This window comes from Chanodichthys erythropterus, chromosome 10, assembly GCF_024489055.1.
Source record: "Chanodichthys erythropterus isolate Z2021 chromosome 10, ASM2448905v1, whole genome shotgun sequence".
NCBI classification, from domain to species: domain Eukaryota; kingdom Metazoa; phylum Chordata; class Actinopteri; order Cypriniformes; family Xenocyprididae; genus Chanodichthys; species Chanodichthys erythropterus.
Genome location: NC_090230.1, coordinates 57,668,643 through 57,688,539, shown reverse-complemented (window position 1 = coordinate 57,688,539; position 19,897 = coordinate 57,668,643). Strand labels below are relative to the sequence as shown.

Sequence of the window (19,897 nt, the reverse complement as noted above, 5' to 3'; positions counted from 1 at the left end):
ACCACCCCCACGGCATGGTTGACACCTTACTGCAAAAAAATTAAATGCGCATGTGCAACGCACGGTTACAAAAATCCGGTGGTGCGTGTATACAGTACGCGCATGCTCTTCTGATGACAAAATTCACTTCACGCGCACTGTACGCTGACCCTCGCGTACACATAAAAAGTGAAATGGACTTTGGGCTTATCACGACCAGCAGCTCATTAACGTATAACTGCTTACATTTATACATCAATGCCTGTGTGGCAGTTCAGCAACCCGTCCCGATGTACAATAGTGTGAACCACTCCACTTTTCACATGTGATGAAGTTAGCATAACAGTTGTTTATTTACATATTGATGTCTTAAAGGTACAGTAGCAAAAACTAAATTATGACTAAACTGTTTAAATTGAAATTTTGAAACATTGATGTCAATAGCCACTTTTCTACCATCGAGCCAAACCATTCTTGTTGCTTAACTATTCCATTCCATGCCGATCCGGCCCAGCCAGTATGGATACGGTTTCATTTTCCACTGTGGGGCTGATAACAGAGCTCTTTGGAATGTAATACAAATGCGTCAGTCGTTATCTTGTTAACGCAAGAGTTTACAGATGGTAAGAGATGTAAATAGCGACCGCTTTTTTGGAGGATGTTCAGATATTTCTGTTTTAAACTTGTTTACTTGGCCAGCTACAGAGAAACTGGTAGCCAGGCAACAGACAAGACCATTCCAGTGTCATTACACACATTCTACCAGCATGGTCATTTTTGTTGTGATTTTAGTATATGTGCTTATCCACTGACAAACCTGTAGTAAGATTTTGACACTTTTGCCAATGCTGATTATTTCTTAATGGCTGATTTAATCAACTTGACCCATTAATACTACTACAAAATAACACCTAAGAGAAAAAAAAAAAACACCAAAGCAACATACTTTAGTGAGCTCTCAGATGTAAAGATACAACACAGATCCAGTGTGTCACTAAACGCATTGGACCAGCACTCTTCAGGATGGCTAGCCAACCGTGATGAGAATTCCGGGCTGAGAAGGGTTAATAATCGTGCTGTGCTTAATTAAGCTCAAATAGAAATATAACTGGAACTGTTCCTTACCGTTCTTAGAACCATAAGTCCTGGCGGTGGAAAATGACCATTGACACCAAAGTGTGACTGTTTTTGGTGCAAGAAACTTGAATAATGTAAGAACTTAAGTGAAGAATATAGCTCCTCCAATTCAAGTGATAAGCAAAAGACCAGAAATTATAATAGACTTGAAACCCACTTGTATCTACATAAGATGCATTAACTGCTTAAATCTAATTAAAAACTTTTTTTTTTTTTTTTTTTTCTGTCTGTAGATATTTGTTGGGGAGATCTCCATGTATGTCATGAAGTCCACTAGAGAAGCCCTAATAGCCCAGGAGAAAACCATTGTGACTGGAGAGTGCTGCTACCTAAACCCTCTCATCCGCAGAATCATTCGGTTCATTGGTGAGTCTTCTGTTTTCATCAGTGCTAAACATATCAGCTCAGTATTGTTTGGTTCTAATATGGATTTTCCAGTGGCCAAAACTGATCTCCTGGCACCATGGTGGCATAATGCATACTTGGATTTATTATTATTATCTTTTTTTTCTAAAACAATGACAGTAATTTTTGGGATTGCTATTGTGTGTGTATGTTAGGGCTGGGAATGATAATGTGTTCATTTCTATACTTAATATTGAATTATTAAAATACTAAAAATATATTAAATATCTAAAATAATTAACATAATTCATCAATGCAGCATTTTGCTTCCTGGGACTACAATAATGTCACTTCCTGTGGATCACGTTATATGATCATGCTATTAGCAGACCGTTCGCTATTGGCTTTGTGAAGCTATGGAATTTTATTATGTATTAAGCATGATAAATTAATTTGTTAAATGCTCTTTAAAATAAAAAAAATTAAATATAAAATGAACAGACATCTTTCATTTAAACCGGAGAGCACACAGAATGATGACAGGAACCGCTATTTCATTCATTCATGAAACATTTATTATTATTGCTTTAGGGGATGATTGTTATAAATTTATTGAACTTTTAAAAAATGTTGGTCATGTATTATAAATGATAAACTAGTTAATAATATACAAAAACAGTCTGCAGTTTGGCTTTTTCAAATAAAAAAAATATTCAAATATATTGTTGAATGGCTATAAGTATTTTTATTCTTAACATTTGAAAAAAAATCCATTTGAAAAAAGTTGTTGGTGTTGACAAAATAGTGTTGATAGTACTTAGTAAAAATATGCTATTAAACAAATATCATTTAAAAATATACTTCAGGAACTCTCTGTTTAAGTATATTTATGATTACAAATTTGAAACTAAACTAAATTTTTAACATAGTTTTTTTTAACAGAGTTAAAGGTGCCATAAAACCCTTTTTCACAAGATGTAATATTAAAAGTAAAAGTCTAAGGTGTCCCCTGAATGTGTCACAAGTTTCAGATCAAAATACCCCATAGATTTTTTTAATTACATTTTTTAACTGCCTATTTTGGGGCATAATTAAATATGCGCGGATTCAGCGTGTATCCCCTTTAAATGCTCATGCTCCCCGCTCCCAAGCTCGCAACTCTATAATACATTGCATAAACAAAGTTCACACAGCTAATATAACCCTCAAAATGGATCTTTACAAAATGTCCGTCATGCATGCTGCATGCATGCATCATATCATGTAAGTATGGTATTTATTTGGATGTTTACATTTGATTCTGAATGAGTTTCATCAATAATGAAATTTACAACATGGCTCTGATCTCTGTGAATACAGTAACAAACAATGGTAACTTTAACCACATTTAACAGTACATTAGCAACATGCTAACAAAACATTTAGAAAGACAGTTTACAAATATCACTAAAAATATCATGATATCATGGATCATGTCAGTTATTATCGCTCCATCTGCCATTTTTTGCTATTTTGCTTGCTTACCTGCATAAAGTCTGATGACTCTGATGGCTGTGCAGCTCCAGACGTTAATACTGGCTTGTCTAATGCCTTGAACATGGGCTGGTATATGCAAAAATTGGGAGTACATATTAATGATCCCGACTGTTGCGTTATGTTGGCACAGTTGGTGTTATGTTGAGATTCACCTGTTCTTCAGAGGTCTTTTGCACAAATCAAATTTACATAAGAAGGAGGAAACAGTGGTGTTTGAGACTCACTGTATGTAATTTCCATGTACAACATGTTCAATTTTCAATTCTAGGGCACCTTTAACAGTGTTTTGAAGATAATGGAAGATAATGTTAGCATCCATTAGTTTAAATAGTAGGAGAAAACTAGTTAATTTTTAGCTTTTTTGTGCTATTTTCATCTTCCAGGTTTAGTCCTGGTCCCAAATCCAAATATTTTTCCACTTTCAGTTTGGACAGGCAAGTCCGCTTGTGACTAGAAACTTGAAACATTGTAAATAGTGTTAATTTTGTTATGTGTTCCCTGTAAGTTTTATATAGTAGTTTAACTTTGTTGCACTTGTAGTTTAAATTTGTCTTCGTGTCATCATCACAGCATAGGCCTATACACATCGATGACTCAACACTGTCACTTAATTACTCATGATAATTACTCATGATACTGTGTGTTCTTATCTTATGAGAAGATGCATTGCTTAATTATTCATGAACAGCACACGGTGGGGTAAAGGGTAGGATTAGATTGTTTTTGTATAGTTTTAATCCACGTCTTTACATTAGGGAAATTTCCCTTATGGATAGGGTTAAACATATAAAGGGTTAGTGGTAGGATTAGGTTTAGTTTTGTGTCGCTAGTCAACCTCTTTATAAGGGCTAATTCCCCTAGGGCTACTTTTATTTAATTCCAGTAAAGAGTAGGATTAGGTCATGTTTAGTAAAGCTTGTTACGTCTTCTTTATTAAGCAAAACCAAATCATCAGTAGTGAACCTCAGGATCATTGCATGTTTCGGCCTTTTAATCACTAGACACCCTCCTCTGAAGCGGCCCATCTTGGGATGATCAGTCCCAGACACGTGTCTCCAAAATCATACTAATCAGATCTACAATTGTATTGTTGGGATCCCATTCTCCCTATTATATTGAGATATGCAAATGTTTTCAATTCAAACATATCTAGACCAGCAAATCGAAAGCCAGATAGTAAATTTTCGGTAATCCTGGTCCAGCCAATTGTCAAAATATATCCTTATTACTGGTCTCGAACCCCAGTCTCCCAGACACTAACCTTCCATTACTTACACTTATACTAACTTGAATACCAACCCAGAAAACACTGAAAGGCTCCCCTCCCTATCTGTGTTCTAAATCAACCATTTTTGAGAATTTTGAGAAAAGAATTTATCAAGACCAGCAAATCGAAAGCTCACTGGCTAAAATTAAATTATTCTGGTTCCACATCCCATTCCCAAAACAATTTCTTTTATACTTATTACCGGTCTCAAACCCCAGTCTCTCAGATCTAAATATTGTACTGATTACCCGTACACTAACATGGAAACTTATCAACAGAGACTGAACACTTCCCTCTCTATTTTTATTCTATATATATATATTTTTTTTTGTTTGTTTAAGGAATGTGAAATTCCAGACCAGCAAATTGAAAGCCAGTGGGCCACAATTTGATAATCCTGGTCCAGCTTCCCATTCCCCAAAATAACATATATCCCTATTTCCAGTCTAGAACCCCAGTCTCACAGTTATTAATATTCCACTATTAACCCCTACATCAACCTATCTATACATTCTCCTATTTTACTAGTATCAGGCCACTCCTAAATTGTGCCTGCCCTTCTCAAGAATATCTCTAAAAAAAATATTTATTTATTTAACCAAAATATCTAGTGCTATTCACTGATGGAAGATTGGTAACCATTTAAGATCCTTTAATCCAGGATCACCTTCTCTGCATGCTGTCCTAATGGACCCAGAGAGGCTGGATACCCACCTCTCTCCCCAAGTATCTCTTCGTTATCACCGCAAGGTATTCCCAGAGATACCCAAAAGAGAACCAGTTTTCAATTTCGAGGAGAATTGACTGCCGGTTGTGTTCAACAGCACACAAGAAGCTTCTACCCGTCATTCTCCCATCCATTCAATTAAGCCAAAGTGTCCCTATAATTCACGTACATATCCTCAATACTGGTGAGTACCCATAATGCATTGCAACCTACTTAATTTTCTTATTCTAATCTATTGTAATACATCTACTCCCTTATGATTCCTTCCAGACGAAACCCCCAACTCTATATTATGTACTATAATTATTTATATATATTTACTAGCCATTATTAATTATTTTTATATTTATTTATATAAAAAACAAACTAAAAGATAACCTCAGTCTCTAAAATATATCTAATAAAAATATAGTACCGCCTCCTCCCTCTCCTATCCTATTATCTTCGTAGTATTTTGTCACCATCAAGGGAATTTTCATATATGATTCTTCCACCTTCTACCTTAAGTATCAATTATAAGAATTAATATAAAATCAAATAAAGTTACTTACTCTTAACGTACTATTGTAACCCAGTAAATATCCCTTTTTTTTCTTTTTTCTTTTTTTCTTTTTTTTTATTTACCAACTATGGTCTCGAGCCCCCGATCTTCCTGTTAGTAATCCAGTTCTACTAACCACTCTATCTTACCTCCCTACTCCTAACCTAATATTTTCATCCTTATTCACAATTACATCCTATTAAATTACCTTCTTATTTTATATTAACCCAATCCTTAATATGTGAGTAGGCCTACTATCCACAAAAAAACATGAAATCCCTTATTACTAATATGTATCAGTAAAATAATTTTAAGAACCCTTTCAATGCAATATGTAAATATTGCGAAATGCAGTCTATATAAGTCTACAAAATTGGCAGTCAATAGGATTTGTCATTCCTCAACAATTTGTAATCAAATATTGTAATCTGGATTTTATTAAACAAAATTACCAATGATGACAATGACATCTTTTTGCAAAATAACTTAAAATGCAGTGTTCCAATTTATTATGCAAAACAGCATTTCAAAACTTGATTTCCAAAGTTTCTAAAGGATTGAAAACAGAAATCTTTTTTTTTTTTTTTTTTTTTTTTTTTTTTTTTTTGCATTAAAAGGTTATTTTTCTCAAATCAAACCTATTTCAATCAAAAAACATCTTTACAGATGAAGTTACATATTAACATTGGAGTCCTTCTTTGATATTACCGTAACAACTATCCATTAAACTTGTAAGTTTATGTATAGTTTCTGCCTGCATTTCCTTTGAGCCAGAATTGCCTCCCAGAGCTGCAGTTTAGAGGTAAACTGCCGTCCACCCTCATAAAGCTTCCTTTTTAAGGATGCTCCACAGGTTCTCAATAGGGTTGAGGTCAGGGGATGATGGTGGCCACACAATGATTTTTTTCTCCCTTTATGCCCATAGCAGCCATGGCCTCACTGGTATTTTTTGCGGCATGGGATGGTGCATTGTCTTACATGAAAATGATTTTACTCTGGAAGGCACGGTTCTTTTTATACCATAGCAGGAAATGGCCAGTTAGGAACTCCACATATTTTGCTGATGTCATTTTGACACCTTCAGGCACCTTAAAGGGGCCTACCAACTCACTTCCTATGATTTCAGCCCAAAACATCACTCCACCACCTCCTTGCTGACGTTGCAGCCTTGTTGGGAAGAACTCCATCCATCTGGACCATCCAGTGTAGCATGGCATTCATCAGTGAATAAAAAAGTTTGAAAATTAGTCTTCATATGTTTCTGAGCCCACTGCAATCGTTTCTCCTAGTGGGCATTGGTTAAACGTGGCCGAAATACAGCTTTATGCACAACAGCAATCCTCTGGAGGATCCTGCATCGAGAAGTTCTTGGGAATCCAGAGGCGGCAACAGCTTCAAATACCTGGTTGCTACTCATGAGTTGATTTTTCACAGCTGCTCTCTTAATACGATGAATCTGCCTTTCCTTAATACACCTTTATCTGAACGAACCCATCTACATTCTGAATCGCACTCAAATCTTTTCACAGAACAATGATTTCTCTTAATTTTTCATGAAATATCCAGTGTTTTCATACCTTTTGCAAGATACTGCACTTTCACACTTTTCATCTGCAGAAAGATCTTTCTTTTTCCCCATATTGCATTAAACCTGTGACTTAATATTAATAATTAATAAAAGGCTTAATAATGTGGACCAACCTCCTTAAGTACTTTCACTTTTATTTGGCTCACCTGGCAAATTAATTACCAAACCTGTCTGAGATTGATGTCAGTGATGTAAACTGACAGGAGAAGCGACACAATTAAAAATTTTAATTGAAAAAAATCAAAATCAAATGTTTGTTTTAATTGAAATTGTATTTGCATAATAATTTGGAACACAGTGTATTCTTCCCCAATTTAGGTTGTGTTCCAGTCCCCTTACTCTCTAGGCCATGTTTCATAAATTGTGAAACATGACCTTTGCCTGTCTCTTCTCTTCTAATCGTGTATCTTTGTGCTGCCATCCTTGTTCCAATTGAGTTTTTTGTCTCACCCACATATCTCATCCCACATTTGTTGCAGCTCATCAAATAAACATGTAGGCCTGTTTAGAGGTATAAGTTGAGGCAACTCAAAAACCTTATCACTCACTCCTCTCACATATCTACGGATCCTTCCTTTGTTTTGTTTTTCATTGGGTTTAGATAGCTTAATGTGTACCAAATAGTCACCCAAATTTTTGCTGCTCCTGTAGGCTATTACCATTCTGTATTGCTGCTCCATAGCCTGACCTTGAGTTTGTTTGTTATAGTTACTCTTCAGTTTCCTAGCTAATTTCTTGGTAGTTTTAGAATACGTCATAATCGGTGTTAAAATCCTTCTTTTCTGTTCTCCCTTACTCTTATCCATTTTTTCGCAGTCTTTCCTAACCTGCCTTAAAATCTGTCTAGGATATCCTCTCTTCTTTAACACTAGAACTACCAAGGCAGTCATTTTGACCGTTTTAAAGATTCGCAATGTAATAACTTTGTTGAAATAAAACCCAGTTCCATGACTTTTCTTAAATTAATGTAAATTTTATTTTAACATTGTTATTTTATTAAAATTACAAAACACAAAAGAGTTCTGAGTATTTCTACCTTGAATGGCCATAGCGGTCAATTTGACCGCACATATTACAGGCGTTGTATCTCCTCAGCGCTTTTTGCCGCTGTTAAAGATGTGCATAGCTGTTGCCTAGCAACCTTTCTCTGGCAGTTTTGTATGCTTTTTGCTAAGCTAAAACTTAGCTTTACCGTCAAAATGGCAACAAGAAAGAAAATGACTGTCACTGAGGTTTTATCCTTGCTTGAGAACATTGATGATGCAGAGTCTGATGGAGGAGCAGAGAGTGATGTCTCTTGGTCTCTTGACAGTTCGTCTGACACTGATTCTGAGAGTGATTCAGAGATAATTCCGGTTCGTAAAAAAAGATTTTCTAGATTTCATTAGAGGCTGCATAAAATTGTTTCCGATTCGTGTGGTCCAAACATTTCCGATAATGCTAAAGCATTGTAAACTCCAAAAGTCAAAATGTATTGAATAAAGACAGATGTAATCATTTCCAAAATTCACAATATGTTTTTATCTAACGAAATATTCTGCTTCATTTTATATTTGTTGACATTTTGACTTTCAAAAACAACATTTTAACTGCGGTGAAAAACTTTAATCTCCAGCTTGCCGGATGCAAACTGCGGAAAGCAAATTGCGGCATGCATTTTTGTGGGAGGTCTAGTAGCTCTTACACAATAATATCATGAACATATTATATTATGTATGCTTAAATTACCCCACATTTTTCATAAAACATGACCATAGAAGCTTTGAAGTAAATATAACATGACAAAAATGACATTCACTGCTGTCTGGTATGAACAGTCAAAATGACCGCTATTGGCAGTTCTAGTAGTTATAGAATTCCGGTAGTGCTAGTGTTAAGGCCTGAAAAAGACCTTCTCTGCCTCTCTTTTATCCTTCTTCAATGTACATATCCTCCTAAATCTAAATTGCCTTTAAGAACATGTTTATAATGATCACTATTAATTTGCTTGTTCAGGTGTGTTTGATTAAGGTTGGAGCTAAACTCAGCAGGACAGCGGCTCTCTAGGACCGAACTTGCCTACCCCTGCAATAGTGTCTATTCTCCCTGTAGCCTCAAGTTCAGGGCCTTTGAACACTGTGGTGTCCTAAAAAGTTAATCTCATCCATTTTTAATTCCTACTTGACCTTAATCGATCCATGATGTTCATTTAATATGTTGACAAATTCCCGAAAGTCCTCTACTGAATGGTCCCACACTCTCCAAATGTCATCCAAATATCGGAAATAGCAGGTAGGCAGCTTTGTTCATTTCTGAAACACGTCTCTTCCCACTCAGCCATATAAATGTTCACATATGCTGGTGCGAAACGCTTACCCATGGCGATCCCCCAAATTCAAATTTGCTCTTGGTTAGACTCCATTCCAACAATCATAAAATAGCCACTTCTGGTCTGTTTTGTTCCAGATATTTTTTTAACCACTCTCTTACCTCTCTCAATCCTTTATCTGTCTCTATATTCGTGTACAGGCTTTCAACGTCCATAGAAAACAGTCTTGCACCCTGGTTCAATTTCAAATTCTTCACCTTATCCAGAAAGTTGTAAGTATCCTTAATGTAACAAATATGTTTTGTGGAAAAGAGGATTAAGATGGAAGTCTACTCTCCTACACCATCAGAAACAATTGTTCTTCCCGGAGGCATATTCGGAAATGGCCATGAAGCTTTTTCCTCCTCCCTTTTGGTACCCCTTGTTAATATTATGTATTCCACTTGTGTTTTTGTGAGGTAGCCTTCCTTTTGTAACGTATCCATTTTTTATTATTTCCACTGAATCCATGTAGATGGGTTCTTCTAAAGGTCTAAAAAATCCTGATCTCCCAGCTGTCGATTAACCTCCTTGACGTATTGCTCCCTATTCATAACCACCACAACACTTCCTTTGTCTGCTGGTTTAATAACTAGGGAAGTGTCAGCACTTAACCTTTTTAAGGTTTCCCTTTCCCCTTTTGTAACATTCCAGTCCTCTTTCTCCACAAACCATCCACTAACCAGCTTTCTATCTTTCTTCTATCAAATCCCATACCATTTCTGAAAATTGTTCATTCCTGCTGGGCTCCCACCCAGTGTTCAATCTAAATGAGACATTTGCCCAATCCTCATCCTGACTTCCACCAAAATGGTCCGCCAAATGTATCCTTCTATGATACTCTCTAACACTGGTTTCTATCTGTAATCTATGTGTATATCTTGGTACACATGACACTCCATGTTCCAAAAGTTTTATTTTGTCTGTATTCAAATCTACTAGTTGGGTGAGGTTCATCACGGTCCCAGATGTTTTTTGGCTCACATGATGCCTCTCCCCTCCTAGTTTAAATGGATGTACCAATGGTTTAGCATCGCTTGTGCAGTTTCTCCAGTCAAATGGATCAATCCCTCTCTGTTTGAAACTTACTGTAAGGCAAGTGGGCTATTCTCTTTCCAGATTCACCAATCATGATGTTTAATTCCCTCAAAACCTTTTTCTGTCTTTCTGGTAACTCTTCTGTATAGTTTATTCTACTGTAGGTATCTTGATTACAGCATTAGGGAATGTAGCCTGCGCCACCCCTATCATTCTACCAAATGTTCTTTGGTATGAACAACCGAAACCTTACTTCCATACACAAAGTATATAATTACTTTTGAAACTTCTGGACTCACTGGTGTCTTGTGTTTTAATATCCTGTGGGCGTGTGCCAGCTGCGCCCTTGGGTAACTGACTAGCTGAACTCTATTGTCCTTAATGGTAAGGATTACAACCCTCTACAATGTGAATAAATCACTTGCATGTGTGAAAATTTCACACTGGGTGACTAAGAATGTCTAATTAGCAAATGGCTAGTAAACTGTATGATTTCAGTTGCCTGTGATTGAGTTAGAGGCAAAAGATTAGCGCAGATATAATATCATTGCCTGTTGAACTTTATGCATCGTTGCTTGGCTGAGAGTGCCCTCTGTCACTTAATCTCACACATGTGCACTCAGTGTGAGAGAAAGAGAGATGCTTACACATGCCACATAAAGAGAATTGACCCTGTTCCGATTGGTAAACATTCAAGTACAAGACGTGAAAATAACACATCCGAAGTGCGTGCCCAGAAAGGCACGTCTGACAGCACACGTCAACAGAATTGAGCTCTCTTTCGTGTCATCTTGCGGTTGAAAGGACAATTTCACGCAAAAATATGTCAAAATTCCCATCTTGGCAAGTATCCTAGTAAACATAGTCTGTTATGTCTTAAGTGAACGTAAAGAGTCAAGAAAAAAAAAATGCATGTGTATCAGTTTATTGGATCACTCAATGCTTTCGACTTCATTTTTGTTATAGTGTGTTTATTTTTGCTATTGCTTGTGGTTTGATTATTTGTTCTTATTTTATTACAGACTGTTTACTTGTCTTTGATAGCGTTTAAAATTGTATATTTTATATTTATATTATATTTATGTAGTTTTTTTTTTTTTTTTTTTTTACATTTGCATTGCTCTTGCATTTCATGTAAAATGTAAAGGAAAAAAATTACTAGCCAATGGCGACTCGAGCTTTAATGTGTCCGTAAAAGGTTGGGTTAGGGGACAGAATATACAGTTTTTGCAATAATAAAATCATATTGTCTATGGAAAGTCCCCATAAAACATGGAAACCCAACAGAGCTATATTTCACAGTACCTTCTTTTGGGGGATATCCTCATTTGTAAAAAATGGTATAATAATAAAAAAATGTTGTTTTTTTTGTTTGCTTTTGTTTTTGTTTTTAGGATTTGTAAAAATTCAGAAAGTTTTCTGTCACGGTCAAGGGGCTTGCACACCGGACGCGAAGCTCAGCGCTGCGCAGCGCCACGACACGTTTTTAAAATTCAAACACATTATTTTCTATGAGTGTATGCACACTGGCGGCGATATTCGGCGCCTGTCCGCGGCGCCCAGAAAACAATAGAAAACAATGTTAAGACATGTCGCGGTGTTGCACGGCGCTGAGCTTCACGTCCGGTGTGCGAGCCCCATTCAGAGTGTGGAATATGATATAGTATTTATATATAGCTTTTTATAAAAACATTATACATAGCTAAGTTTGTGTGCTTATCCACTGGGAAACATGTGAGTAGATTGTGACACTTTGGCCAGCTTTGGCATATTATTACTTAATGGCTGATTAATTAAGCCCATTAATGCTAACAGTACCAAAGCAAACTCCACTGGTAATACTTTAGTGAGCTCTCAGAAGTAAAAGTGCAACACATATCCAATAAATCTTTGACTTTGTTAGTGGTATGATTTACCTGGAGATTTTAAAGTAAAAGTTTTAAAGTAAAACTGCTGAGCTGTGGCTGTTTTATTGATTAGAAACAGACAGGACGCACAACACTACCTCCAAAACGCATCAATTTTGAATGTTTTCTACAGACATAATGACAGACACAATCAACAAAACTTTCCAAGAAAACTTCCACTCACAGTATTTCTTTTATACATTCATATTTATTTTAGTGCACATTTCCATGTTGCCAACCAAGTGCTTGAGTGCTTGCAGTTGATTTAATGGATATGATGCATAATGTAGTGGAGACTCTAGTAATGGTGTCCTCTGAGGCTTGGGATTGCAGTGTTATGGACCATAGTATTGCAGCCTTTTCACAATATTGAGCAGTTTTGGCCTGAGAAAATCCCAGCCCTCTTTTGTCTTTCTCTCTTCAGTGGTGGTCTTGTTTTCAATAGCTCAACTTTTTGGTCATATAGGAACTCCACTATTTTGCCAAATCATATACAACCATGTCTCACAGGTTAGATCTATGAATATTATTATAGCCCAGTGGCTGCGACCCAACAGCCTGTGCATACTGACACACAATACCCACTCTCTAGTTGTTTTTTTTTTAAAGGAATGGCTGTTCTGTTCTCCGTTTTTCTCCAAATCATTTGCACACTCATCTTTATTTTCTTTTTCGATCTTTTTCTATCTTCTATTTTTTTCTATCTGAATATGTAGAAACATTGAAAGCATAGTTTCCATGTTTTGCTCAAAAGTTTATGTGATTGCCGCCAGTCCGCCGTGCAGTATAGTTTTGCTGTGTACTTAGCGGCTTTGACACGATTATCAGGTTAATGACTTGTAACGTGTGCAATGGCTCAGGGCCTTCTGAGTGTCCGAACCCGCCTTTAGAAACATGAGAGTTACCGACAACAGGATGAAACAAATAATACACAACAAAGTAACTTGGCAAACGAGAGGGCTTTTAGGTGTGTTCCATAATTAATTACATAATTATGAGATGTAATTAATTATGAGATTCCAACTTGTAAAAAACGTTTGTGTCTTCATAATTACAACTTGTAAACTGGGAATTTTCTGAGAGCTCCAACTTGTACCATGTGACTGTTGTATTACCTGACCACTGCAGATTAATTTAGGCATTGATAGTGTTGCCATAGAAACACGTAATTTCTAGTCTGAGGATGTGAACAGCACAGAGTAGAACGTCACATGTTGTCATCTCGAAATTATGGGAATTACGACATGGCGTGAAAGCAGCTTAAATACAAGACTATGGAGATCACATGACAAAAACAACCAATGAACGGACAGAACAAATGAAACAAGAACCAATGAAAACAGAACACACAAAGAAAAATAACCACATGATAGGATCACATGAGTGTAACAGGGAATCACATGACATGAACCAGGAAATACAGAATACAAGACATGACATGATAAACATGAATTGAAAACATGAAACATTTACCAAAATCTAGTTGGACGTGACAACATGTTGGTTAATATTTTATTCCTTGCAAGATTACAAATCAGCTGGAAAATGTCAGACTGAGGAGTTTGCATAACTAGAGGACATCATAATTACTCGCATAAGATATTAAGCTTAGTAGAGTAGTTTTGTTTGTGCCAAATGGTGTATGCAAATTTAGCTTTTGCTCTAGTGGGCATTTGTAATTACTTCTGGATGAAGAAGTAACATTGTTCCATCAAGATTGAATTTGTATTCATGGGCATCCTCCAAACCCTTGTCTGATTTGTTTATATTTTCTGAGCTTTGATTGGGAGCAACAAGCTGAATATATTTTTGCCAATGGTTTTGTTTTTTTGTTTTTTACCGCAGGTGTCTTCGCGTTTGGCCTGTTTGCCACCGACATCTTTGTCAATGCCGGCCAGATAGTGACTGGCAATCTGGCGCCATACTTCCTGAGCGTCTGTAAGCCAAATTACACTGGGATGGATTGTCACTTCAGCCACCAGTTCATCGTCAATGGAAACATCTGCACTGGGAACCAGGTGGTGGTGGAGAGAGCCAGGAGGTCTTTCCCATCCAAAGATGCTTCGCTCAGTGTTTACTCTGCTGTCTACGTTACTGTAAGACACTAGTGTGCATCCTAAGTAGTCTGTTGTTGCTTTTTTTTTTTTACTATTATATGTTAACTTGATTTTATCTGGCCCATAAACTATTTGAAAGCTTCCTAATTCTGTTTAGGACTCCTACAGGTTACAGCGGTAGACCAGTCTGCTTTCATAACCTATTCAGCTCCAGAGGCTTCCTAAAGCTCAGTTGATTGTACATACTGTAAAGACTGTAACAATGGCGTCGATTTTACAATCCCTGCATCCCAATGTTCATACTATCAATCCTAAATAGTATGTGAGATTAAAATAAGTGTGTCCCAAAGCATAGTATGTTGAAAAGAGTATGCCAAAAGTCCCCAGATGATCTACTATTTCCGGTAGATTTTCGAAGTGTGGATCCGTGCACATTATAAAGGCTAATATTGCCCACAACCCATTGCGCGTTGGACGAGGATTCAGTTCGGAACTACAAACACGAGTAAAAAGTGTTAAACTACAAAACATGGAGGATATGCGCGATCGACGCTGAGAGGTTTGAGTGACTAATAATCAGTTCAACCTGATAGAAAATATTTATTTAATGTTATCGGTGTTATTTTTCATCTGCAAAACCAATGTGGACTTTTATAAATATCCAAATGGCCATTAACTTATGCATCATTATGCATTAATAAGAGGAGAGTTCTCCACATGAAAGACCCGCGACTGCAGATCAACGTGCTGCATTTCACTCCGATACAGTAGGAAATTAAATGAAATGTGGAGGTTGTAAGATGATTGAAAAGCCAGTTTACGTTGACAGGATGCAACAGAGAGAAAAGACGCGATTGTATGACATGTTAGTATGTCCCAAAGCTTGTCTACTCTTTTGCTACACACTCAGAAGTAAGTACTTTTTGTTCACAGAAAGAGTACATACTTTTAGGGCATAGTATAAGTAGGCGAATTGGGACGCAGCACATATCAATCTGAGCGATAAAACACGGCTATGGCCACTACGGTTCTGTAACACCCTTAGCAACCACTCTTAGCAATGTAAAATGAATTGAAGCTTACTGTATTATGTAGAACTAGAAGAGTATTGTGAGAAAGAGATCGATTGAACGAGTTTATTACCTGCATTCAGATTTTGCATTTTCCTTCAGGTCAGTCCTATGTTCATAATAAAAAATCTGTTTAAATGTCAGATGTATTATCTTGTCCTTTTAACAGTTAAGGGGTTTTCCCGTGATTGACAGCGCTAGTCAAAGCATTTGTCAGTTGTGTCTTGCTCTATGTTCACAACAATTCAGTCTTTTCAATGTAAAAGTTTTCGCTACTGACTGACACACTCATAAAGACAGTCTTTGGCTAATAGCGTAAAAACTTCTGTTGCTGTTCATGGTCAGGGATAATTTTTTTTTCCAGCAGAAAGAAGGCTTTAAGTGAAAGTTTACTTCATGAAAGTTGCATTGATACATATTTTTGACTTAAACGGTGGTAACCGTTTTATAAAAGCGATCAGCTTCTCGTACCTTATTGCTTACATATATTTTGTATATAGTGCATAGCAGTTAGACACCTAATATAAAGTGTGACTGTTTAATCTTATGCAGTTGGATACCATACTAGTGAAATTCTCAATACCAATCTAGATACCAAAATGCATGCATCCTCTAAATATTTCTCAATTATGTAAGGTCATAAAAAAGATAATGGAAAAAAATCACAAGTAAAAATAATAGAAGAAAGATACAAATGTAGTATGTGGTGCTTGATGTTTTTCACATGTCTAACAGCAGTATTCAATTAAACATTTAGAAAATAAAATGCGAAGGAAATACAAATAAAACAGAGTACAAACATAAAATAACTGAAGTACTAAAAACTTATGATGTAAAACTGAAGTACTAAAATAATTTACACATGTATAGATATCACCTACTGTACATTACCTACTGTAACTACAATGAAATCAGGTTTCTCACTGATTTCATATAGGCCTTTAATCTGTTTTATTGTCAGGTTAGTGATGCTGAATTGCCAGAGTTTGTTTTTTTCTCTCTTTTTTTTCCCTCTCTTCTCTTTTCGTTATCTGTCTTTCATGGGAATAAGAGGTTATTTACTTGGATTCCGTTCTCCATAATTGGCAATAATTTCCCTGAGGTGGAGCAAGTGCTGTGTATTTAAGCTTAATTTCCTCACATTCACCTGCTGCACAATAAATTCAGTGAATTAATCGGTTCCTCAACGCGCGCGTGTGTGCGTGCACGTTTGCCTGTTTCAGATGTACATCACGAGCACCATCAAGACGAAAAGCAGTCGCCTGGCCAAGCCTGTACTTTGTCTGGGAATCCTGTGCGCTGCTTTCCTTACCGGCCTGAACCGGGTATCAGAATACCGCAATCACTGCTCTGACGTTATTGCTGGCTTCATATTAGGAAGCTCCGTATCTCTTTTTCTGGTGGGTTTATAGTTTAATGTCATTGTTTTACTCAAATAATAAAAATCTATATTTGGTCATTTTTAAATCTGTTTTTAATATATACTGTATGTTGTCTCTGATAGTTTTTTCTCCTCTGTATTGATATATGGCTTACAAAATACAAAAAAAAATGGAGCAGTTTATTTGTATATGACATTGACATATTTAGTAAATAACTTGATGCATCATAAAATCTGCTCACAAACTGGTCACAAATTGATTATTTTGGTACCCATGCAAGTATTTGGATGAACATTTTTTTTTTTTTAACTGTTTGAACATTTACAACGTTTCAAAAGATTTATATTTAAAATACTATTCCTTTTTGAACTTTTTGTTTTTCAAAGAATCCTGAATGTGTATAGGACTTCAAAATATATTAAAGTAGAACCCAAGTATTTAAATTGTATTTCACAATATTACTGATTTTACTGTGTTTTTGTGCTAACTGAGCATTTCTGTTCGCCATGTTTTCTGACCGAAGTGTTACTGAAAATCTTCCCTGTTCCCTTTCACTGTACTTTTCAAAATAGGTTCCACTTTTTAAATAATGGCATATGTTTTGAAATGAAATGATCTTTTTTCTTCTTATGACTTGGCTTTAGTAGGTATGATAACCATCCCAATCTTCAAAATTTCCTTTCTCATCTGTGTAGGGAATCTGTGTAGTGAACAACTTCAAAGGGACCCACTCCACTCCTACCAAGCAGAAACAGGAGGATTACCGCGGTCTTCCATTGATGACATTCCCCCGTGTGGAAAGTCCTTTGGAGACACTCAGCGCACAGGTAATGTCTTCTATGGCCTTCAGTAAATCATCTATCCGTCATGCTTCTCACAATCATCTCTTGGTATTTTACACATTGTATAATAACTTGCATTAATTAGTCATTTCTCCTAAGGATTATCACACAACCAAGAGTGTTGTTGCACTGAATATGAGTAACTTACATTTCAGGCACAATGTGGTTATTTTATTTATTTTCATTTCGCTAACGCATCACGTTTATCAATATTTGCTGAAAAAAAAGCAAATTAAGCTAAATTATGTTCATCAATGACATTACATCGTGGCATACTAGTACATTTCTATTTCCATTATCACTGGATACAGAAAGATATAGCTTCAGGATATTACACAATAATTTGTGATTAATTATGTAAATTTGTCATTGTGAAATATGTATTTCTATTCTTCACCTTCAGAAGTAATCCCAAAATAAGTTTCTGTCTGTGTATGGCTGGCTTGCATTTTGTAAACCCCACTGAAATTTTAGGCGCCCCTGAGTAAAAAATAGATTTGATTTTTCAGTTTTTCCATTTATTCTTCAAAAAGACTCATTTTATCACCTTATACAGCAGGGAGATCCAATGCTGCTTCATTTTGACACTGTTTGCAGCAGAGAACATCTTGTCAGACAACTCTATTGACAGCCAGCCAGTAAAATGCCTCGAGCGCCTGAGCAACAGATGTCGGTCAAAGTTAATCCCCCTTTGCTTTGGACACCCGCTTAACACCTTAGTGTAATTTAGAGCTGGCTACGCAAGTCATTGTGTTTGGGAAACAAGAAAAATCAGGTGTTCTGTCACGAACTGGACAAGTACAATAATCGAAACGGTTGATTCAACGGGAATTGACACTGAAAAATTACGTTCTGCTCCGTGGCTCTCTGGAGTTTCCGTTAAATGCACCTGACTGGTAATAAGCATTTAAGTGACTAGTCAAATGCTTATTACCATCTGGAACAGCACAGCATGACTCTGAATCCAATTTTGTTTGTCTTTCAGAACCATTCGGCATCCATGACTGAAGTCACATGACTAAGGGGGCAGCACAGAGTCACTTTCGCTTCACCTCAACACTTCTAGGCACAAAAAGTTTTTTTGTACTGTGGCATATTGTAAAAAAAAAAAAAGAAGAAGAAAAAAGACAGTATTATGTTGTAACTAGTTGTACCTAGAAGCAGCTGTTTTGTACATTTTGTATAAGAGAGTGCTGTAGCTTTTCCTCATAATGTCAACACTACTCAATTCATGTCCAGATTTCTGCCGCCTTTGTCATATTTTACATCACAAAGTAAATATATACAGTCTATATATAATGTAATTCAAATATCGATGTTGTTATGTGGTATTTGTACAAAGAATGATTTTATTTAGATTTTTTTCCTGTACATTTTTGGACAAAGATCATTTTGTATTCTTTTTGTTATCTGTATAAAGCATTTTGATCAATTTGCCTGCTGATTTTCCAGGAATGTTTTTGGTATACCTATTTTTTGGTGTAAGATTTAAAGAAAACATGTTGAATTGTTACACGTCGTTGTATCTCATTCTCCTCGGGCATCTTTGAATGGCCATGTACTCAGCATGTAATACACAACACTGTTTAAATAACCTGTTTTTCCCAACTTGTGTTTTGTTTTTCTTTAAAGTTTGCGTTTCATTTGAAATGCTGAATATATTTTCCTGAGTAGTCTGTCAAATAAATAGTCTGTAGCTGAGTCCAATAACTTGAGTTGGTCTCATTTTTAAGAATGTTAATGTAGCTTGTGCCATAATCTCATGACAAGAATGCTTTTACTCCTACTACCACTTTGATTAAAAACATGTTGTTGTGTTCTTTTTTTTTTTTCCTCAGCCAGGTGGTGTTGAAAGGTGTCTTATGCTTTTTTTACATTTTCACCTTTCTTTAGTGTGTTTGTGTAATGTTGCTGTTAGAGCATGAAAAAGTCTGCAAAGTTACAAAGCAAAAACTCACTCCATAGTGAGTTATTCTCTATATCTCTTAAGTACTGATTCTGAACTTCCTGAAACTCCTCGATTGTAGTGTTGAGTTCCTTTTCAAATGGGAACTCGCACTGCATCCAAAGACACTTTGGGGAATGCCTTGGTGTGATGATGTCTGAAGTAAGAATATAAAGAGACAATGACAGT

At 36.2% G+C, this 19,897-nt stretch overlaps 1 protein-coding gene across 3 annotated transcripts in view; it reads left to right on the top strand.

The window, feature by feature from the left end:
* plppr1 (phospholipid phosphatase related 1) overlaps window positions 1–19,459 on the top strand; it is a 201,463-nt gene extending 182,004 nt beyond the window's left edge. For 2 of the 3 annotated variants that reach the window (XM_067395709.1, XM_067395708.1), the window contains 5 exons: window positions 1,350–1,482; window positions 14,258–14,508; window positions 16,763–16,939; window positions 17,617–17,748; window positions 18,749–19,459. In XM_067395709.1, coding sequence (XP_067251810.1) covers window positions 1,350–1,482; window positions 14,258–14,508; window positions 16,763–16,939; window positions 17,617–17,748; window positions 18,749–18,781 — 726 coding nt within the window. In that variant the 3' untranslated portion in view covers window positions 18,782–19,459. The remainder of the gene's footprint in view (window positions 1–1,349; window positions 1,483–14,257; window positions 14,509–16,762; window positions 16,940–17,616; window positions 17,749–18,748) is intronic. The other variant, XM_067395710.1, reaches the window with a different exon arrangement.
* Window positions 19,460–19,897: the final 438 nt, after the last annotated feature.